We start from the raw sequence: 21146 nt of genomic DNA, 5'->3' as shown, positions 1-21146 counted from the left end.
AATGCCAAAGGGTCCTTGGACTCCTGAAAGGAAGAAAAGAAATAATCAGTCCTGCAAGGAAAATGCACAATTGCAATTATAAGGACTCACCTTGGACTAATGGGATTTTCAAAATGGACACCATCTGCAGCTCCCACTGATTTTTGGTTTATTTTTTCAGATGATGTTGTGGAGGTTTTTCTTAAAAGAACCAAATACTAGTTCTGTCCCAAAGCTCTCTGGATAGCTAGTTACATCTCACTGTTTGGAATGCCAATAATCTTGTGTCTGCCAGGTAAAATATTATTTCAAGATAGGAAATACTCAAAATATCCTAGATATATTGAAGCAAACAAGAAAACAGTTTTGTTCTGCTCTGTGTCCTGCAAAGTCAGAGATCACAGACAGAGTTTTTTGGGGTCAGTTAAAACAAAAAGTTTGAATCCAAGAAGTTCTCTTTAGATGAAAAGTGTTAAATGCCAAAAATCTGGCCCACCAATGACAGATTATTCTTTTAAGTAGATTCAAGTTGTCAGGAAGCCACACAACCCGTTTTGTTTATTCATTAAAAAAAAATTAATAATATTCAATTCTGACAAACAAACATGAATAAGTGAAATAGCTGTTTCTTCCAATGCTTGACAATAAATCTCTGAACGGTGTTTGTGATGGCACAGCATGTTAGTAGCAACAAAGCTTAAGACAAAAGAATAGGAATGAGCCATTGAACCAAATAGGCAAAGGCAGTAGGGTTTTATATCTATGCCAGTCCTTAATCCTTTCAGAGTTAAAATGTTGGAAAACTTTTTAAAACCCCCCTGTAATCAGTTGATTCACCCATACCATCAGTCTGGTGGCTCCCTGATGGAAGAAGAACTGGTGGTGAAGCATACTGCGGTAAGCGCAGCCCGCTACACCAAGGTGGGTCCGAGCCAGAAGGCCGTAGGCTTACATTGCACGGGGTGATGGCAGGATCAGAGCACTGTGCATGGGAAGAGAGCCCGGGAGGGGTCAGCGGGACAATCACACATTGACAGACAGCGAGGCTTTCAGAAGAAAGGTAAACATTGACGGATTTGCAACAAAAATAAAGCAAGCAAAGCCATAGCATTTGTGTAACTGGAACCTCATTAAAAATATTTTGAGAGCTGATGGCTGAGAGTCGCCTCTGGCATTTGCAGCTTGCCGAGCTCAGCGGGTGCTACGAGATGCTGCTGCCATGGGGCAGGACCCAGGCTGTCCTGCCCAGCACTGGGCAATGAGCGAGGGCTGGCTGAGCTGCAGCACTAACGTCAAACAGCCACCTGCCCCACGGCGGGAGCTCTCCTCTACAACTGTCTACACTATACTGCATTTTGTGACAGCTCTAACACCCACAGCTGAAATAAACAGTAAGTAGATCCTGTTCTCCGGAACACAAACCTGGAACACCTCTGTCTCCCTTCTGACCCGGAGGTCCTCGGGTGCCTTCCACTCTGCTCGGCTCTCCGGCCTCCCCTTTGTCACCCACTGCCCCTGGGAAGCCTGCAGAGCCATAGCCATCTGGACCTGTTGGGGAGTTGTTCAAAATTAAGACAAAAGCTGAAGTGTTTCTGCATGTAACAAGGTATCAGCACGCTAATGTACATATTTAGAGTACGCGGATTTACTAAATACATGAGTCTGTAATGGCTAATTGAAAAAAATGGCTCATAATGGGGAAAAAAAGGCCTTGAGGCTTTAATTTTATAGGAGGAAAGAAATTATGATTTGAAGTTGTGTTCTAATCCATTTGCATGGCAGCACATAGTGTATGAAGTTGCTTGCCAGAGCCAACAATAATGAAACAAATTCCACAGTGGGCTTCGGATGCCACAGTTAAGAAAGTCACTTTGTGGAGATCTCAGCGACCAAACCTGCAGCCAACAGTGTTGTGCCTGTGAAGAGGCACAATCAGAGTCGCACTCACCTGGTGATCCTGGTAAGCCCTTGGTGCCCGGTAAACCGTGCAGTCCGCTGATTCCTCTTAAGCCAGGAAAGCCTGTTTTAAAGTTACATTCATGATTATCATAATAGTTTTTATGAGTCTGTATATATTCCTAGGCAAAAAATTCAAATGCTTAAAAAAATACTATTCTGTGTTAAAATCTTGTGTATTACATGCAAATGAATTCATTACAATAAGCTTATTATGAAATACACCACACTATGGTTTTATGATTGGCAAATTTTGATATTATCCAAAAAACTCACTACAAGATTTTTTTTTATTTTGTTTTTTTAAATACCTCTGATCCGTCTGGTAGCATGCCATTAGTTCCAGTCTCACTGCCACAATTTTGTTAATCACCATTTAGTTTTCCAAAATCCTCAAACCAAGACAATTATGGCATAATTGTAGGCTCTAAATGTAATTACAGTGAAGCTCTCTTCAGGAGAAATTCACTCTGTCATTTAAAAAACACAACAAAACCCTAACAAAATGCCTAATAGCTCCTGCTGCTGCTGTTATAGCTAAAATTTATCCCATCTATTTGTACCTGTCAAAGTGTTAAGCATGATGTTAAAGCTAGACAGCTATCTCTAATCGATGGCCAGAGCTCTGGAGGACAATTCAACCTTTGCAAAAATAAGCGTCTGTCTCTCTTGTCGCTGTCTATAAAGGCAGCCTTCATAACTGTATCAGCTTAGGCTTGATGCAGAGTCGCTCAGACGACTCTTACTAAAAGCAGGGCAATTTCTGGCTGTACTGTAGAAAAAAATCTGCTTAATATATTAAGGAATTAGGTGGCAACCAATGAGGTTCTGTATCCTGTGATACAAACAGCTTCATTTTAAACTATCTCCTGTATTTTGATAGCAGAATTCTGTCTGAGCCACAAGTCATTTATCCTTCAGACCAGACACTGGATCAGTTCGCAGTTTTTGATGATGATGTAGGACGAGTATATTGTTTGCTATCTAATACCACATTATAATACTCTAATACTGTATACCACTACTCTTGCTGCATTTTAAATAATTTCTTGGGTTTTTTTTACTCCCAGCTGTCATGAAAAATGAAAATGTTTCCTGAAAACTGCTTTCCTGGTTGAGGGAGGTCATCAGCAGCTCAAGTGAGCTCAGTAGACACCAGTCCTTCAGAAGTCATAAATCAGAAAGTAACCATGTGGGTCTTTGTTAACGCATCTGGACTTTACGAGGAATAAATGTTTACCAGAGGGAACTCTGCCACTCCAAACTGCAAAGAGTCCCCTTTCTTCCTCTTCCCCCCAAAGGAACAACAGCAAGCGCTCGCGCTGAAATGGCTGAATAGCTGAAGCTGTACGAATACCTGCTTGTCCTGGTAAGCCAGGCCAGCCCGGAGTTCCTTTTTCACCTTGAAACCCAGGTGTCCCAGGGCTTCCTTGCTGCCCCGGGGGGCCGACCAGCCCTGGCAAACCTGCGCGACAACAATGGATCATTGCTCATGAGTGTCCTTAAAACCAACAGCCCAAAACATGGACTTGTGCTACCTTCTTTCTCCCAGGTAGCAAAATGAAGGCTTTCCACCCCCCCGATGTCATGTATGACATTGCACTGCTCACCGAGTGGAAGAAAACTAAAGCAAGCAAAGGTAGGAAAGCCAAGGTATAACAGAACAATTCATTACCAACTTCAGGTTTCTGAGAGCCTCACAAACACAGTGAGCTCCTCTTATAAAATGATAATTTTACTTCTATTGCCAGTTAAAGTAAGTAATTTCGTTTATGTGCACCTCAGTTTCCCCTTCTGCCGCATCAGTTTTGCCTTTCCGACTGGAAAGCTGATCGGACGAGGACTGTTTCCCAGTGAGGTACCTACTGAAACTGCTCCAGTCTTGGCTGGAGTTTCTAAGCCCTATAATTATAAGAGAAATGTGGAGCAACGGTTCTGCAAGAGCATTTTCATGATCCTCCTGCAGTAAGACACGTTCTTAAGCCCCGAGTTTACGATCCAGCTGAACCGGAGTTCGGTTCCCCAGTACTCTTGTACAGTTGGCCAACGAGCCTGGCTCAAAGGCTCCACAACTGGGTCCTGGGGGGTTATTGACTTCATTTATGGCAGAGAGGAGCACTGAAAAGCCCACCTCCTTGTAGTACTGAGATAGCATTAGCATACCGAGTACACCAGCAGTACAACACTGACTAGACACATGATTGCTATAAAAAAGGTAAAACTGGTATGAAGCAGTCAGGCTTTGGAAATTTCCTCTTAAGTTTTACCATGAGTTCCACATCCTTTTCACTTCTGTTTACCAACTTACAGAACGATCAACATATTAAAAAACTTAATGACTTTCTTTCGAGGAAGAAGAGATTTTTCTTTCTCTTCTCAAACAGTTTTATTCTTTGGAGCGTTAAAAAGAATATTTTACCTTTCAGTCCCACAGAGCCAGGGACACCCTGCGTGCCCTTGAGGCCTTCAATGCCAGGGAAACCAGGATCACCGCTTTCGCCTTTTTGTCCTGTGCCTCCTCTTGTGCCTGGAAAACCACAAAACCAGTATATTCTTTTAATAATCTCTACACAACTCTAAGCTAACAAGCATAACGTGAAGTTGGCTACTGAATGGGTCCTGGTCTTGCGACATAAAGACATTCTAGTCAGGGTGCTTGCATAATCTGGGAGAATGAATAGTTGTCTACAGCATGCTGGCCAAACCATCATTGAATTTGTTTTTAAAAGTACTCCCCAAATTATGTGGAATATGACAGTGATGTTCAAGTGTGCTGCATGTGGAGGGAAATTTTAGTACATTACCTAACCAACCCAAAGCAAAATTGACCTGACTGCACCCTATCTTCCATAATCATGGTCTGGTATCGCTCCTTCTGTCACCAATGGCAAAGAATTATATATAAGTGTTTACTGGAGTTGCATGTGATTGATGCTCTAACTGTGGTTTCAGTTGAAAAGGTAAACGTAGCACATACTCATTTCAGTAATGAAAGGATGAACCTCATCAGGAGCTGTCATGAGAACACAGGTTCAACGGCCATCAAAAGCCCATGTAAGCTCCCCCTGCCTTCCTCTATGGACTTCAGTATGTGGACAGTAATACATCCAGCGCAACTGTGAAATTCATACCTGTTAAGCCTGGTACACCAACTTCCCCTTTAAGGCCTGGCATTCCGGGCAAGTTTACAGTATCTCCCTGCTCACCTATTTCAAGCAAAAATGAACACACGAGCAGTTAAGGCTTTAATTTAAACAGTATTTCCTGGTATTTTGGAGGACTTGCAACTTCTGAGGCAAAATTCAGTAATTATTATCTTTCTAGAACAGAAGAGAAATAAGTTAAAGAGAGAAGAACAGCCACCCCCCTGCCATGGATGGATTTATCCATGGACAGTCCACCTTGCAGGAAGTTAACAGTACTCCCCTTTTCACAGCCTCCCACGTCGACAGTATCACTCTGTTAAGACTGTACAAAGACTCTTTAAGACTGAAGACTCCCTAAGACTCTTCCAATCTTAACGTTGAGCATTTGATGGGTAATGAATACAAAGGGCACTCAGATGAGAGAACAAACTCACCTATTTCACCATGTGAGCCAGGAGTACCAAAATGGCCTGAAATTCCTGGAATACCCTTTTCTCCCTATCATACGATTGAAAACAGGTATCAGTTAATGAGGATGAAGATTTATTCAACCTTCCACACAGCACAGTTTGGAGGTATTGAAAAAAAGGCTATTAAATGTACCATTTTTGAGTTTCCATATTACTTTATGATTTATAGAGTCAAGTGGCTGAAATCAGTTAAACCAAACCAGTACAAACCAAGGGACAAATTATGTTTGCAAACACCTAAGTCTGAAATTGAGAACGTCCTTTTACATATTTATGGTAGTGAGTCCTTGTGCTGGTTTTGGCTCAGGTAGAGTTAATTTTCTTCACAGTAGCTGGTATGGGGCTGCGTTGTGGACAATAATAATTTGGATGGTAACTCGGGGATGTTTTAGTTATTGTCGAGCAGGGCTTACCCAGAGCCAAGGCCTTTTCTGACTCTCACCCCACCTCACCAGTGAGGAGGCTGGGGGGGGCACAAGGAGTTGGGAGGGGACACAGCCGGGACAGCTGACCCCAGTGACCCCAGGGATATCTCATACCGTATGACGTCATGCTCAGCACATACAGCTGGGGGGAGGCTGGCTGGGGGGGCCACTGCTTCGGGACTTGCTGAGCATTGGTCAGTTGGTGGTGAGCAGTTGGTTTAATTTGCATCGCTTGTCTGTCTTGGGTTTTATTTCTCTTTGTTATTTTCCTTTTCATTATAATATTTATTACCATCACTGTTAGAGTATAAAACCCATGAGTTTTCTCACTTTTGGCCTTCCAATTCTCTTCCCCCATGCTGCTGGCAAGGGGAGCGTGTGAGCGGCTGGGTGGTGCTTAGTTCCCAGCTGGGGTTAAACCACAACAGTCCTGCAGTCCTTGGTTAGGCGAAAGTCCTACTGAAACCTAAGGCCAAAGCTACCTGAGAAAGGAACAGAGTTTTTGGCTCTCTTAAATAAATGATGTCTGTGAGTCTACTGTCAGGCCTTTTGTAAGACTGTCTCTCTTCGAGTGTAACTTATTTTGCAGCCGAAGAGAATCACGGTGAATTACCCTCTAGGAGCTGAGATTCTTAGGCTCTTCTACTGTTAGATCAGTGACAATGAGTAATTTTTGGCAGTTGTACCATCAGTCCTGGGAGAAAGGGAAGAGTAAGCCCAGTGTTGAGAATAATTTTTACCAACAGCTACAGCAACAGGACCAAGGACCTAGAAGGAACTGTCCGGGTCCTCATTGGCAAAAAGCTGGCGCATGAAATTTGGATGTCTCCCAGTGAGAAAAGGACGGACTCTGCTTAACGAACATTGGAGGGATCAAGCAAAAATATTTTATCTATTTCTTCAGTTTTTATTGCATTTTTGCCTTTGGACTGTAGCTGTTTAGCACAATTTCAAGGGGTGAGCGCTTGTGCTGAATGCCAGCACAAGGACACCCTTACTCCCTCACAGCCCAGAACTCACCCTGCCTCCTGTGCTGCCAGGGAAGCCTCTGATGCCAGGAGAGCCGGCTGGGCCAGGATACCCCTTCAGACCTGTCAGCCCTTTCGCACCGATGTCCCCTTTCGTACCAGCCACGTAGCTGGGATGCCCAGGGGACCCTGGAATTCCTGTCTTTCCGGGAATGCCTGGCATTCCCTTGCTACCTGCAGGCGGAGAAGAAGAAAAATAAGGAAGACGAACTATTACAGCTGGGAAAGCTGGCATGCAGTTGCTTGTGTGTCAGAAGTGCTCCTGCCAACGGCCTTCTTGAAACGTAGCACCGTGATGAGCTAGTAGAAAAAGGCAGCACACACACAACATAACTCTGCAAAGCCTTCCTTGGGGGTGGCTCTGAAACGCAGCCGAGAGCTCAGCTTTCGCTGTCAGAGACTTTGCTGGGGGGACTGCAGCACACGATGAGCAGTGGTACGATGAGCAGGGAATATTTAATATGGTAACTGAGAAAAGGCACGGATTGACGGTCCTGAAAGTGCTCGCTTTGTTTTGCTGTGACCACTGACCTTTTAAGCCAAAGAATCCCTTCGTGCCCCTTTCTCCAACATCTCCTTTTTCACCTTTAACTTCCATCATCATGCTGGGCTTGAGTTTTGGGGGTTCTCCTGGGGGGCCTTGATCCCCACGGTCACCTAAAGGGTAAAAAACCCAACCATGTTACAAAAAGCTGGCCAGCTACACTGTGTTGGAAAAAATGAACAGAAGAGTGAATTTAGCAAAAAGGGATTAATAATCTTGCATAAGCTATGGAAAATCCACTCGCATAAAAAGTTAGCTGTGTCAGTACAACACGTCAGCAGAATGGTCAAGCATAAGAAAACATGAAAACCGAGTTCAACTTCGGTACATGCAGTCCTGGGGAGCTGGACGCAGACTCCTCTGACACAGATAATTTACCTCCCAGCAGATCAGTTAGGCACCATAAAAAACCAAAAAGCACACTGGAGAAAGCACAAAACCGAGGTTAGTTCCAGTGAAAGGGAAACTCAGTCAAAAAGCCTTGGGCAAAAGACAGCATTTGGATTTGTTACCAGTTATTTTGTTCTTTTTCTTGACTTGAAGGTTACTGGTGATATCAGTAAATAATATCCTGAAGAAAGGACCCAAATAGACTGTATGACTGCCTTTAGTTCTTTGTGGGATGCAGAGACAGGCCGGCCGCCCAGACTTGTCTCCTGTGATCATGCACTGTCTTATACTGCTTCACCAAGAATTTATGTGCGCTTTTCTTTCCAGTCAGTTTTTTTTGGGTCAAGCTGCCTAAAAGTGAGGTCAACCTGCATTTAGCTAGCAGAGGGCTGTTTTCACACCTGCCTCTTGCTCAGACCTCCCCTGAATTATGGGGAGCACTGTTTTGCAGCCTTTGAATTGCAGACTGGGTTTTCTTAAGCACCTGTCTCACGGTCCCTAGAAAGACCATTTTGGCCTTCTGGTAAAGCATGTATTTAAAGATTATTGTATGCAAAGAAAAGAGGACTGAGTTATAGTTTTCTTTTCTCTGATGATGATATCAACTGCTGTGTTTCTGACTCTTAACTACTTAATCGCATGGTTTTCTGAATATTTCAGTGCCTTTACAGTGCAACTCGAGCAAAATTTGAATCTTTTCCCCCAAACACCTTACGTTTCCTGGGAAAAAGCTCTGTCGAGTTCTGCACAGGCCAGAGGTGCCACTATCTGAGCTCAGCTGAATAACGAGATGTCTGTCTCCAACCTTAAACGTGTAAAGATCCACAAAGAAGCAACCTTTCCCCGGGCCTAAAATCCAGCCTCTTGGCCAGAAGCCCACGTGTGAAAGATGTGCAGGAATGTCTGAGCTAAATTTACCATGTGAAAAATGTGTCATCTTTGTCTTTGCGTCCTTGTAAAATAGTTCTCCAGATGTGAAAAGCAAACACACTGGTACCACCCATAAGCAAATACCTTTAATGCCGCGTGCACCCTCTGCGCCTTTATCACCCCGAGCCCCGAATGGCCCAAATTCTCCTTTGATTCCCTTGATGCCTGATCTTCCCTTTAGGCCTGTCATGCCTTTGAAACCGTCAATGCCAGGTGAACCTCTTGAGCCTTTAAAGATTTTTTGAACTGTTACCTCACTCAGATTTCTGCAAACTAAGTAAATGTGAACCAGCAACACATGACTAAAACGGCATGAAAACTTCAGTGCAGCAGTACCTGCTCTGGGGTGCCTTGATGCCTAGGGCAGTGTGCAGCTCTAAATCAGTACCTGTGCTGGTTTGGGCTGGGGCAGAGTTAATTTTCTTCCCCGCAGCTGGTACGGGGCTGTGCTGTGGATCTGTGCTGGACACAGCGTTGGTCACTCGGGGATGTTTTCGTTACTGCACAGCAGGGCTCACCCCGGGCCAAGGCTTCTGCCTCTCCCCCCACCCCACCAGCGAGGAGGCTGGGGGGGCACAAGGGGACACGGCCAGGACAGCTGACCCCAGTGACCCCAGGGATATCCCGTACCGTATGACGTCATGCTCAGCACGTACAGCTGGGGCAAGGGGGGACGTCGGGAGCGATGGCATTCATCTTCCCAAGGCACCGTTCCGCATGATGGAGCCCTGCTTTCCTGGAGATGGCTGAACCCCTGCCTGCCCGTGGGACGTGGGGAATGAATTCCTCCTTGTGCTTTGCCGGTGTGTGGCTTTTGCTTTCCTGACAAAACCGCCTTTATCTCAGCCCAGGAGTTGTCTCACTTTTACCCCCCGATTCTCTCACCCATCACAGTGAGGGCAGTGAGCGAGCGGCTGGGTGGGAAAGAGCTGCCGGCGGGGGTTACCCCACAACAGGCAAACCAAGCTCTCCGACAGGTGAAGAGCAGCAGGGGTACACTGAACTGCCTCAACTGCCAAGAGGAGATGTTGTGGAGTTGACCAGAACTTTGTGTTTTCTTCTGAAAGCTCAGTTCAACCCCTCTCCTACAGATAAACCAGCGAAAGGTACCTAGTTCCATGCAGGTTTTTTAGTCAGCCCATTCTTCTATGTGTAGAGATACAAATCATGGGTCTGGGACTGGCTGGTCCTTTCTCAACAAAAATTCCCATACTCTTCTTTTCTAAACAAGAGGATGCTGTTTTACACGGGTCATGCTAACAAATAGATCTTCATTCCTCTCAAATAAGAGCTGATCAGTACTCCAGAGTTGTCCTAGGAAAAAAGTCCTATCTTTCAACTGATGAAACTGCAACATGCATTTTTAGGCATGCACCCCCACTTTGAGTTTAACTTGGCTTCACATGGAGTTGAATCCTGTTGAAACTCCCTGTGTGATGTAAACAACTTGCACTATACATAGCGTTTTAATGGCTGGCAAGTGAGAATCCCACGTTTTCTATATGTAAGATTAGTATCCTGGTAAAAGTCAACATCGAGGTCTTGTGTCTTGTATTGCTCAGTACTCAACTGCCAGCTTTAAAAACCTTTAAAGCAAACATCTGGAGAAACATGTCTTTATTTTCACTGAGCGCCAGTAGGACTGGGACAAGAGAAAGACTTTTGGAGAGAGAAAAGTGTAAATACTGTATATTTTTTTAAAATGAGAAATAAAAGTCATTGCCCTTCTAAATAAGGCTCCATGTCACAAGCTAGCATTTTGCCAAGCACAACTCAGGGGAAAACACAGTGAATTTGGAATATATTAGGCACATGACACTAATTCTTCTGTTTTAAACAGAGGTAGCCCAGCAGAGAACATGTCCTGTTCATCTCAGCACAGAACAGCTTTAAGCAATATTACTTTTTTTCAAAGCAGCTGTCCAGAGCTCACCTTTATCTCCTGGAAAGCCATCCATTCCACTTATGCCAGGGGGACCAGTCACGCCAGGCACACCTTGTAATCCCGGGTAGCCTGTTTCACCTTTGTCACCGGACAGACCTTTCAGGCCCACAGGGCCAGGAAAACCTTGCTCACCATCTTCTCCCCTAGCACCAGGTGGACCTGCCGTGCAAACAGGGAGATGAAAAAGTGTTTGGACATACACGATTGTTTCATACAAGGTAGCTCAATGGGGAGAAAACCGCTATCCTACCAGCTCCATGTTGAGGGGGGCAAAATTAGGATTTTTTTTTCAGCAAAGAACTGCATAAATGGCTATAAAGACAACGCAGCTCATCAATGCAAACCAGTCTCGCTACCAGCCTGGTTCTGTACCCATTCCCAACAGGACCTTCCCCTCCTCTAATTTAAGAATCAAGCCCCTTTTCCACAAGACTATTCCCATTTGGTAGCTCCCTTCTCCCAGTCTGCCACCAGCAAGCTCTGACCTGGCATGGCAGGTGGCTATAGAAGGAAAAGCAGCAGCTCTGCCAGTGAGGACCATCACCACCCCTACTTCCCACCTGTGATACCAGCAGTTTGCAATCACAGCGTCTGCACTATGACTGTCATTTCCCTGGCTGGGAATTAAAGCATGGCATGTGCCACAACCCTCATCTTAACTTGACGCTGTGGAAACCACACAGTTGCCCCGCCACGGAGAACTGGCAGGAGGAGTGAGACGGGACAGCAACGCTTCCTCACCAACAGGTCCTTGAGGGCCAGGCCTGCCATCTGGCCCAGGGTTTCCTGGTAGCCCTGGGAATCCACGCGTTCCTGGTATTCCTGGCAATCCCATCAAACCAGGGAGACCTTGTGGCCCTGGATCTCCTTTGGGTCCTGGCAAACCTGGATTACCATCTGCTCCTAAAATACCACAATCATGCATTAGCATAAATATCTAGAGAGCTTATTATTACATATCACTTCTGTGTATGGACTCATCTTTCAGGGTATGTTTCTGCTCTGAAAATTCAGTGAGAACAGGAAAAGTGAATTAAGAGACTGCTCATTAGTTCTGGTTGACCAGCTCTTTCAAATGTATGGAAACAATTTGGCACCAGGTAGATATAGATAGAGCAGGTCTCTTCCACTTTTAACCCTAATAATTTTGTAATTCCCGATCTCTGTCTATCACATACACTTTTGTAAAACTGACTGAACCACTGAAATAATGCTCTGTATCTTTTCTAAAATGTGCTAGGGAATGGGAACAGTTAAGGCAGATGGTGGGTTCTGGTTTTGTGCTATTGTTCAGAAATTTTCAAGTAAGGTTGTTACAAAGCATTGTTATAAGATTCACACAAATTCCTAAGCAAAAAGGCCCTGATTCTGCAGGACTTAGTGCACTTGTTGAAAATTTACATCTCAACGATGTAAGACCAAAGGGGGTGTCAAGATTTAAAAGGTAATGCCTGTGTTGTGTTCAGATTTGAGGTAGTGTACGCTGCTGCTTCTCCAAAGTACATGGCACTTAAAATCCAGGCCAAGTGGATCTGCTTCTCTTTAGCCAGGCTTTGCATCACTGTGGGTCCATTGGCTTGACTGTCGTTAATTGTGCTTTGTAACCGAGGTCACATAAGGTAAGTTTTCTCAACAACAGAATATAGGCTTTCGCTCTCTGCTTTGAGGGGCTAGTAGTTTAAGTGGCATAGATGATACAAAGGAATCACTAGCCACTTCATACAAAACAAAAAAATATGACTTGTACAAAAATTCACATGCTTTTTTAGAGCATTTTGTCAGAATTGTAAAATAAATCAAGAACAGACAGACTAGTAATGCTTTTTCCTTTCACTGTACTTATTTTTTGTTATTACTGAAAACTCAGTTCTACAGAAATGCTTAGAAAGAAGGTACAAAGTCACACAATTTTTTTCCTTTTCAATCCATGTTTTACCTTGAATTTCTTCCCCTTTCAGAGGTGTTAGTGATGTTTTCTGCCTTTTCTCAAATTTGCCAAGTGCCACAGAGCTGCCTTCATCCCTTTCCTTCACTCTGGGGCTCTACCGAAGGTGAAACCAGCTCTCCTCACTTCAAATAACTCACCTAAGATGATGTTCCTCTTTTCTATTTCTATTTGTATTGAAAATGATAAGAGTCATCTCCAAAACAGGTTCCTGTGATATACGTCCTTGCTTTCAGCTAGTCACATAATTACTACTCCTTTATCACTTCCACAACAGAGCGAGGGGGTAATCAGCAGTCCTAGATTTAACAGTGTGTCCAAACACCACTGAAGCTGCTTAGCAGGGGATGCCTAATTCCCACATGCGCTTTTGAAAGTCCTCCACAGAATTCAGAGAGTGACAAGGTCAGATTTTGTAGAGAAACGATGGTTTTTCTCTGTTTTCTATAGGGAGTTTTTAGCATTTTTTTTTAAGCTATGTGAAATAATGAAACAAAATGAACACCCTAAAGGTATGAATAAGTATATAATGTTGTCTTTTTCTTGTTCCTGAGTGCTCAAAGACTGACCAAGTAAAATGGCTTATTAACATTTACTAAACACTATGTCCTCTTAGCTAAAATTTACAAATCCTGCACTAGTGCAATGTGCTATTCCGCAAAGCCGTCTATTATCCAAACATCTTCTGGCATGGGAAACCATCTCAGTATTGTGCAGTATGTAAGTGAAAAGTCAGGATAACAACTACATCACCATTCCCTTAATTTTTCCTGCTGTAGTTAACGGTGCATCTGAATACAACAAAGATGAGCAAAATCTGGCTCTCTGGTATCCTATTGTAGCTGATTTCATGTACTGCGATGTGAAGGAGTGCTGGTCATAAGCAATGGATCTCCAGAAGATGTCTGGAGGAGCCAGGCATATTGGTAACAGTTGAGGTAGATGGAAAGGGATGGGAGATCATCAGGCACTGGGATTTGATGCTGGGGTCATCAGTACCTCCAATGTGTCCCAACATGGTGTTTTACTAGTCTCACATCTTTTTAATTTGGCTACATTTATATTACACTCTTACTCAAACATTTCTTTATTTGAAGTAGCTGTTACCTCTAGCTCCTGGTACTCCTTGATCTCCTGGCAAGCCTTTCAACCCTGGGAAGCCGGGGAGCCCGACATCCCCTCGGGAACCTGCTGCTGCTCCCAAGACGTCACCAGGAAAGCCCTTCAGTCCTGCCGCTCCCGGGGTGCCAGGTTTTCCTGTAAGGCCTGGGTGTCCCTGCAGTCCAGGTAGACCGTTCGGCCCCCCGTCTCCCCTGGGCCCAGTAAAACCTATAAATAAAACAGGGACTAGGCATCACGGGGTTCAGTCCAAATGTTGGAGTGCAAATCCTAGATACACCATCATAACGCCTTTTATATTATTGTAATTTCCCCTAGTTCTTAGCAGAAACCTGTAGAATCAAAGTGTTATGTAAATGTTTTTAAACCATGTATGTGTTTTTAAACCATTTATAAGAACATTTGATCAAATGTGGAAATCGGCAGAACTTACCAATGACCCCTCAGGATACCTAGTGCCTGGGTCATAAGAGATCCACAGCTCCAAGCACGGTTACTTCTGTGCAACTATTCTGACACTGCTATTGCAGCATTTTATAAACCTCTTATTCTGTAGGGGCAAAAAAACAGTCCCTGTACACAAAAACCTGGTCTGATACGCAGCAGTGGTAAGACATTTCAGGGAGTCAAATTTGAAAAAAATAAACAAGGAGCAAATGCATATTGGTAAGTCGGGAAGACCTGGGGGAGTTGCCCAGAGGGGTCTTTGCTGTTGCTGTTCCCCACCCATCTCAAGGGGCCAACGCCAATTGCTTCAGGCTCCTGATGAAGGAGTGCCACCGTCCCTGTCCTCCAGCCTGTAGGTGAGTGACTGGGAGGGCCCAATGACAGGGGAAAGGCTTCTTGTGGACTGGGAAACTGGACCTGGACTGGAAGACTGCAGAAAATCGGTCTGAGTGCCGACCACCCTGTGGCCTGGGAGCCGTACAGTATAGGAGCCCTAATTTAGCATTTAAAGCACTCTGCAGAGCTTAGCAGGGGAAATACGGGTTTGATGGTGCTGCCCTACGCTGCACAGATGATGCATCCCTTGCCTGTTGACCAGGACAAGCAATTCTTCTTTTGCTACTACAGATGCTGTAGATAAGCCTGGAGAATACTTTCAGGCCGCCTGCTGCCTTAGGGCGAAGCAGCACGTGGGCACTGGCTTCGAGAAAGTTTGCAGCACTTCGGAATCTGTGAGGATTTAGGACTTGGAAAAGAGATAGATGGAGAGAATTTCTAAAGCCCTCCTAAACTAAGTTGCATCAACGGCTTCTGAATTGTGCTACAGAAAAAACTCAGTGCCCAGTTCTCTGACCAAATCAACCTGGTCAACCACAGGGGAGTGGTAGTTTCTGGCAGTAACTCTTGCCGAACTGACTGCTGATCCATGAACATACCCACCGCAGCTTCTCTGCGTGTGCAGTGGCACTGTTTTAGGCTCATCTGACTTACTGTCTACAAACAGATCAAGTATACATGGAATTAATTGATGTGTCTTGGACATCCTGGAACCTCTAGAGAGATACAGAAGCCCTGGGATTTAATCTGTACCTATTCCAGACTAGCATAAAATATGACCGGCACGGAACACTTGCAAACAGCCACCTATGGGCAAGGTGAGTAGCCAGTACTATGCCTTTGATATATCCAGTATAATTTATACTAATGCTGGAAAGAATTAAATAGAAACGCTAATACTACTATTTTCTTTCTTTCTGCATCATCATTCTGAGTATATTCTATTTGGAATCGCCAATATCTTGTTATTGAATTTCTTTATTTCTATGTGAATTTCATGAATTTTACACATTTATAATTTCTCACTATAAAGCAGATTTTAAAAGGTTGGTGTCTGTGTTACTTTTCATCATTACAGAAGTTCAGGAAATCCTTTTGGATTTGAGAAGTAGCAGCTTTCTATACTAGTTTAGTGCTTGAACATGGAAGGGAAGATAAATGAAAATGTATCCGGAATCAAGTTTTTGTGCTTCAGTGACTGTAGCAAAGAGGCCAGAAGTATATAAAGAACAACTAATTATTTCAAGATACCTGGAGGACCTGGGAATCCCTCCCGACCTGGATCACCTCGTGTACCATTTAGCCCTGGGTATCCCACTGGACCTGGATCACCTGGGAATCCTCTTGCACCTTTTGCACCTATTATATAAAAGAAAGTTAAGAAACTGGCATCTGAACAAACAAAACAGAAATGTGCATATAATGTAAGAAAAGGTAGTGGTAAATATCATCAGTATGTGTTTCCAGATGCAAAGATGAAACTTTTAAAAAAATTTAATGGGATCACACTGTAGCTTTTTAGCAGTATTCAAGATGCCAAGACATGGACCAAAAATCTAGGCTAAGTGCTCTTACAAAACATGGATTAACCTGACTCAAATACTAATGATATGGAGACTACTAGGATGAAAATAATTAGTCTCACAGACTTTTGGTGGCTTTTAACATTTTGTAAATTAAGGTTTTTAGCTTAAGGTCAAAAGGCAATGTCAAAGAAGAAAGCTCAACAGAAACGAGCACAGATGAGATGCTGTAAGATGAAAAAATTTTTCCCCTCCCTGCTAAACTGATCACAGAACAAGAGCAGACTCGTTTAGATAACCACAAAACAGAAATGTAAGGCTAAAGGTTAGATCTAATCATCCTAGAAATTGAATACAAATTAACTAGCCTACTTACTATATTTGTAAGAGTACAAGTCTATAACTTTAGTAGTAAAAGAAGGGCTGTGCCCTGAAAAAGTGTTCCTCTGGCACTGAATTCCTGTTCCTACCGAGTTATCTCCTGATCTCGCTTCCTTGGGAGGTAGTATTTGACATTTGGGTAAGGGAAAATATTACTGTTTCTTAACACTGCAAAACCTGCAAGCATTTCATAGAATTCTTTTGTTAAGTTTATAAAATTATTTTATTTATTTCTTTTTTTAATGCAACAGTTTTACTATATGAGTCTCATTAATTCATTGTATTCCAAGATCAATATTTTTTGGTAAAGTTCTGTGAAAATAATTCCTGTGGAATGCTTTGTTTCCCTACCCTCTCCAGATCCTTGAACTTTAAGTTTCCAGCTCAGGCTTGAAGGTCAACAACATGCTTTAACATTTTAAGTGTTGTTGCTTAGCTTCACCAGGAATTACAACTCATTTATTACACTGAAAGCAAGTTTCTCTCCACCTCTACTTATGACAAACCAAGGAAAATATCACTTGAATTTTGATACTTTTTTCCACTTTAGTTTTCTGAATTTCCATTATTTAACCATGATGTTTTGCAGTTTTAGCTGTTGATTGTGAAGGAGAGAAGGAAACCTTTAAAAAGACAACAAATAAGGTGCACATAAACAGTCAATGCAGTGTGAATAGCATTTTCCCAGTGCCGTACAGGACTATTGTTCTCTCCCTTATATGAACAATAACTTCTCAGAAAGCAATTAAAAGGAAAAATCCTAGGCTTTCAGGTCTCAATGAAAAATTCTAATGTGCCTCTTACCCAAACAGCATCTTGGTCTTGTTTGCCATCTGCAATAACTGACTTTGATTCAATTCTGTTCAGTATTGCACTAATTAAAAAGCCACATTAGAGAAAGAAGGCAGCAGATGGAGAACACAACCACTGCTAACCACATATTTCAGCAACTCATTGTGTGATGTTAGCTGGTGTTAATATGTTGTGCCAAAGAGCAGCAAGAAAAAGTTTTTATTTTAGACCAACATTTAGTTCGCAAGTGCTTTAGCTGTATGTTTGAAACAGAAAACAACTTAAAATTTTATCCAACAGTGATCATGTAGGTCTTGAGACTACTGAATAACCAGGATGTAACTTAAGGGTGGTCTGTGTATGTTGCCAGGAATTTCAAAGGAACACAAGGACATGAGGGTGTGAGACTATAAAGATGACTCCTTGCTTGATATATCAGGTGCCATCAGCACCCAGGACACTGAGAGGCTTGACTGTCTACAGCAGAGCTCCATCCTGGCTGAAAAGAAGGCAGGAAATCTTGTGGACAAAACCACACCACTCTAAGCAGACAATGAAAATAGTGTAAAGGAGGTGTTGGTGTTTTTGTGTCAATCTGGAGAACATGGGTAGGGGTGATGCTCCAGGAACTAGATTGACACAGCCACAGCAACAAGAAGCTGCGAAAAGTTGTAAAATGTGTCCTGTTCCTCCTGGGTTTCCAGCTCCAGAACTGCCTCAGGTTGAAAGGCGGGTACGAACAGCTCTGGGCTCAGCAAGAGGCCTTCTCCAGTTTTTGGAGGGAAGGGATGTAAAACAAGCCTTAAAATTACTAAAACATAGAAGCTGACAAAGAGAAAGATTTGTTAGGGAACTAACCAAGAGCACAAAATAAAAACCACACAAAACCAGCGTCAATTGTGTTACAGCAGTCTTACAGCTAGGAGTTAAATCTGACTGTATTCGCTGAAAGAAAAACCTTCAGGCTCATATGAATGACAGAATAAACAAATCATCATACTCAGAAAAAAATTACAAAGATGGCAAAGAAAACAACCTTCAGAAGCATTGATCCTAACAACAAACTAAGGCATTAAGACTAAGGAAATGTGTCAGAGATACACATTCTCTTTCAACAGAGCTAAAATGTTCCCTTTTAAGATCCATTAGTCTGTGATAAATCAATCCATGCATGTCACAATAAACTTTGTGCTGGAAAAAAAAAAAGCCTGACCTTAATATTTATAGTCCAGATCTCTGACCTTGGTTAAAGCACAGGGGGCACAGGAATGGGTACATCAAGAATTTTACATTTCCCAAGCTCCAAAGGACCCAGTTACAGTTTTTGTCAGTACCTCTACCAGCTGGCAATGAGAAGGACTGACTGAAAAAGAGCTTTATTGCTTAGGCTTGGAGTACTTAAGCTTATAGGAACCAGCAGTGCTGGTCAGAGGTTCCCTCTTCGAGGTCAATCGTTAGGACCACTCAGCACACCTCATCCCCACTTCTCTCAATTCCATCTCACATAGTCCTTCAGACCCTGACCCCACCTCCTCTTCCTCTTCCTTTTGGAAAGAGGGGGGAAGCCTCAGCACTGGGGGGTCCCAGGATCCCCAGATGGTCTCTCTGGGCTAGGGTGGGCCAGCTCTGTAAGGATGGCTAAGGCAGTGCAACGGCATTATGCCAGTCAACCCAGCCCGTTACACTGAGCCGTGTTAAAGGCTTTAGGCTCACTGTACAGGCTGAAGGCACTCTGTTTATCGCATGAGGAGGAATAGTAAGTGGGATCTGCCACAGTCCTCCATTGCGACCTTTTATCGCTCTGCTCCCAGAGGACAGGACTTTCCTTGTGAGGTGTCCAGTCAGCTCTGGGACCTCAGTATTGTCTCTACCAGTAAACATGTATACTCTCACTTACTTGCACATGGAGAATAACAAATGGGCTGTCCTTTCTGTCTTCTGTTTCATGGCTGATGCTCATTAGCAAAGGAGAATTGGCTCAGGAAAGGTGCAGCCACCTGGGCTGCACACTGCTTAGATCTCACCGGCAGCTTCAAGTTAACGCTGTTCTCCATTGTCACTTCTAAAACTCGCTGCCTGCTAAGGCTCAACTTTAATCGATCTGGCAAGATCTCCCTCAAAACGCAGCATATGTGGGAAATAAAGGTGAATGCAAAATGTTACCTGTGGCTCCTGGCACTCCCGGCTTGCCCTGGGATCCCTTTGGTGGCCTCACGCAGCCTGCGCCTGCAAACAAAGAGGGTCAGTCCCACCCTACCTCATATGCTCCCTCTCAGTAGCGCTGCACCTGCAGTTGAGACAACGTCATTAAAGCAGGTGAATGAAATTAACAGGCAAAACCCTAATTTACAAAAAGTTTCATTCTTCATTAAAAAAATAATTGGTCACAGGTGGCATTTTGAGGGGAGCACTCAAGCTGAGCTCCACCCCAAGAGCTGCTCTTCTGCCTGTTTCACAGGGGCTACGGTTGCCATGGCTGCTCTAGTTAGACCAGCATGGGAAGGGAAGTTCAACCTCAGGGATGATTGTATTTTTCAGAATAAGAGAGACATTTTTTTCCTCTGTGGGCAATTTATACCCCTGAAACAATCAATTAATTTTTTGGTACAAATGAAGGGTTTTTTTTCTTTGAATGTCAAACTGTACTGAAAATCTTCAAAGTTCTTCTTTAAAAAAAGTTGCTTAAATTTTCTTAGGCACCTTATTTCTGGGACTGTTGTTACAGATTGCATGGTAATCATTATTTTGTCAGAACAAACACTCAGGAGCAATGAAATAAAGAATTTCTGAATTGCAGAGCTACAACTGTAATAATTTTAGAATATGTTCAATTTGATTAAATTACTTTAGAGCTATATACAGTATATGCATGGTTATGTGTGACCTGAAGTTCAAATAGTTTGTCCAAAGCAGTCATCAGAAAGAAAGTATCAAGCCATAAGAGCACCATAAGACTGAATGTTAAAGTATATTCAAGCCATTTGTATGTACAGTACCTGACCATATTGGCTCGGTTCCATCTCCTCTAGAAAAGTCTTCAGTGACCTGCCCACAGTCTATGAGCAAAGAATGGGAAAAGACAATTATTTAAAAGAGAAAAATTGAAAATTGCTCTCAATTCTAACCAAAATGTCTATTACAACATCAGATAATGTATTCTCTTCTGTATCCATACATACAGCACAAACTATTTGCCATAACACACTGGAACTCTCTATCCATATAGTCACTAGATCCAGGCCTGAGACATACCCCAGCCCGAGTTAGGCGGCTGTGTCCCATGCACTGTGCAGGGTCGGCAGGTGCCTGCTCTGGCTTGAATATACTGCCAGGCATCTTGAAGTCCAGCAATAAAACTCTGAGCCTGAGCTCTTCTGAACGTAGCCCTGGTATTCTTATGCTGGAAGGCACTCGGAAAGCTGCAGAGATACTATGAAGAGCTCTGAAGGATGGATACATGATTTGCTCTGGACAATTAAAAGATTATGTTGGATGGGGTAGACCAGAGAAAACCACCCGTGAGTACTCCAAGGGCAGGATGTTGCTCCATTGCCTCCAACTGCTTGAAACCTGAAAGATGTTACTTGCTGGCACTAACACATTAATTCATGCTGTTTCATGGCATGAAACTACTGGGACTTCTGAAGAATCTCCTTCTTTAAGATTTCTGGACAACTAGTACAAGCAATTTCTTTTTACCCACATAACGCCCACCAAACACTACCTTTTCAATAGTGTGCTGTGCAGATGCTGCACACAATTCACAGGATCACAGAATCAATGAGGTTGG

At 43.4% G+C, this 21146-nt stretch overlaps 1 protein-coding gene across 1 annotated transcript in view; it reads right to left on the bottom strand.

The window, feature by feature from the left end:
• COL4A2 (collagen, type IV, alpha 2) overlaps window positions 1-20412 on the bottom strand; it is a gene marked incomplete at its 5' end in the record, with an annotated part of 28791 nt that extends 8379 nt beyond the window's left edge. Inside the window, 16 exon segments of the mRNA XM_009694629.1 lie at window positions 3-23; window positions 1402-1527; window positions 1928-1999; window positions 3293-3400; window positions 4355-4462; window positions 5067-5141; window positions 5516-5579; window positions 6997-7178; window positions 7536-7661; window positions 8953-9096; window positions 10802-10972; window positions 11555-11716; window positions 13866-14087; window positions 15912-16019; window positions 19520-19582; window positions 20353-20412. Of these exon segments, the coding sequence (XP_009692931.1) occupies window positions 3-23; window positions 1402-1527; window positions 1928-1999; window positions 3293-3400; window positions 4355-4462; window positions 5067-5141; window positions 5516-5579; window positions 6997-7178; window positions 7536-7661; window positions 8953-9096; window positions 10802-10972; window positions 11555-11716; window positions 13866-14087; window positions 15912-16019; window positions 19520-19582; window positions 20353-20412 (1812 nt within the window).
• Between the last annotated feature and the right edge of the window lie 734 nt (window positions 20413-21146).

The sequence above is a fragment of the Cariama cristata genome, unplaced genomic scaffold (genome assembly GCF_000690535.1).
Source record: "Cariama cristata isolate BGI_N322 unplaced genomic scaffold, ASM69053v1 scaffold11382, whole genome shotgun sequence".
Classification (NCBI taxonomy): Eukaryota; Metazoa; Chordata; class Aves; order Cariamiformes; family Cariamidae; genus Cariama; species Cariama cristata.
The sequence above is the reverse complement of the archived record's forward strand: the minus strand, read 5'-3'. Positions and strand labels throughout refer to the sequence as shown.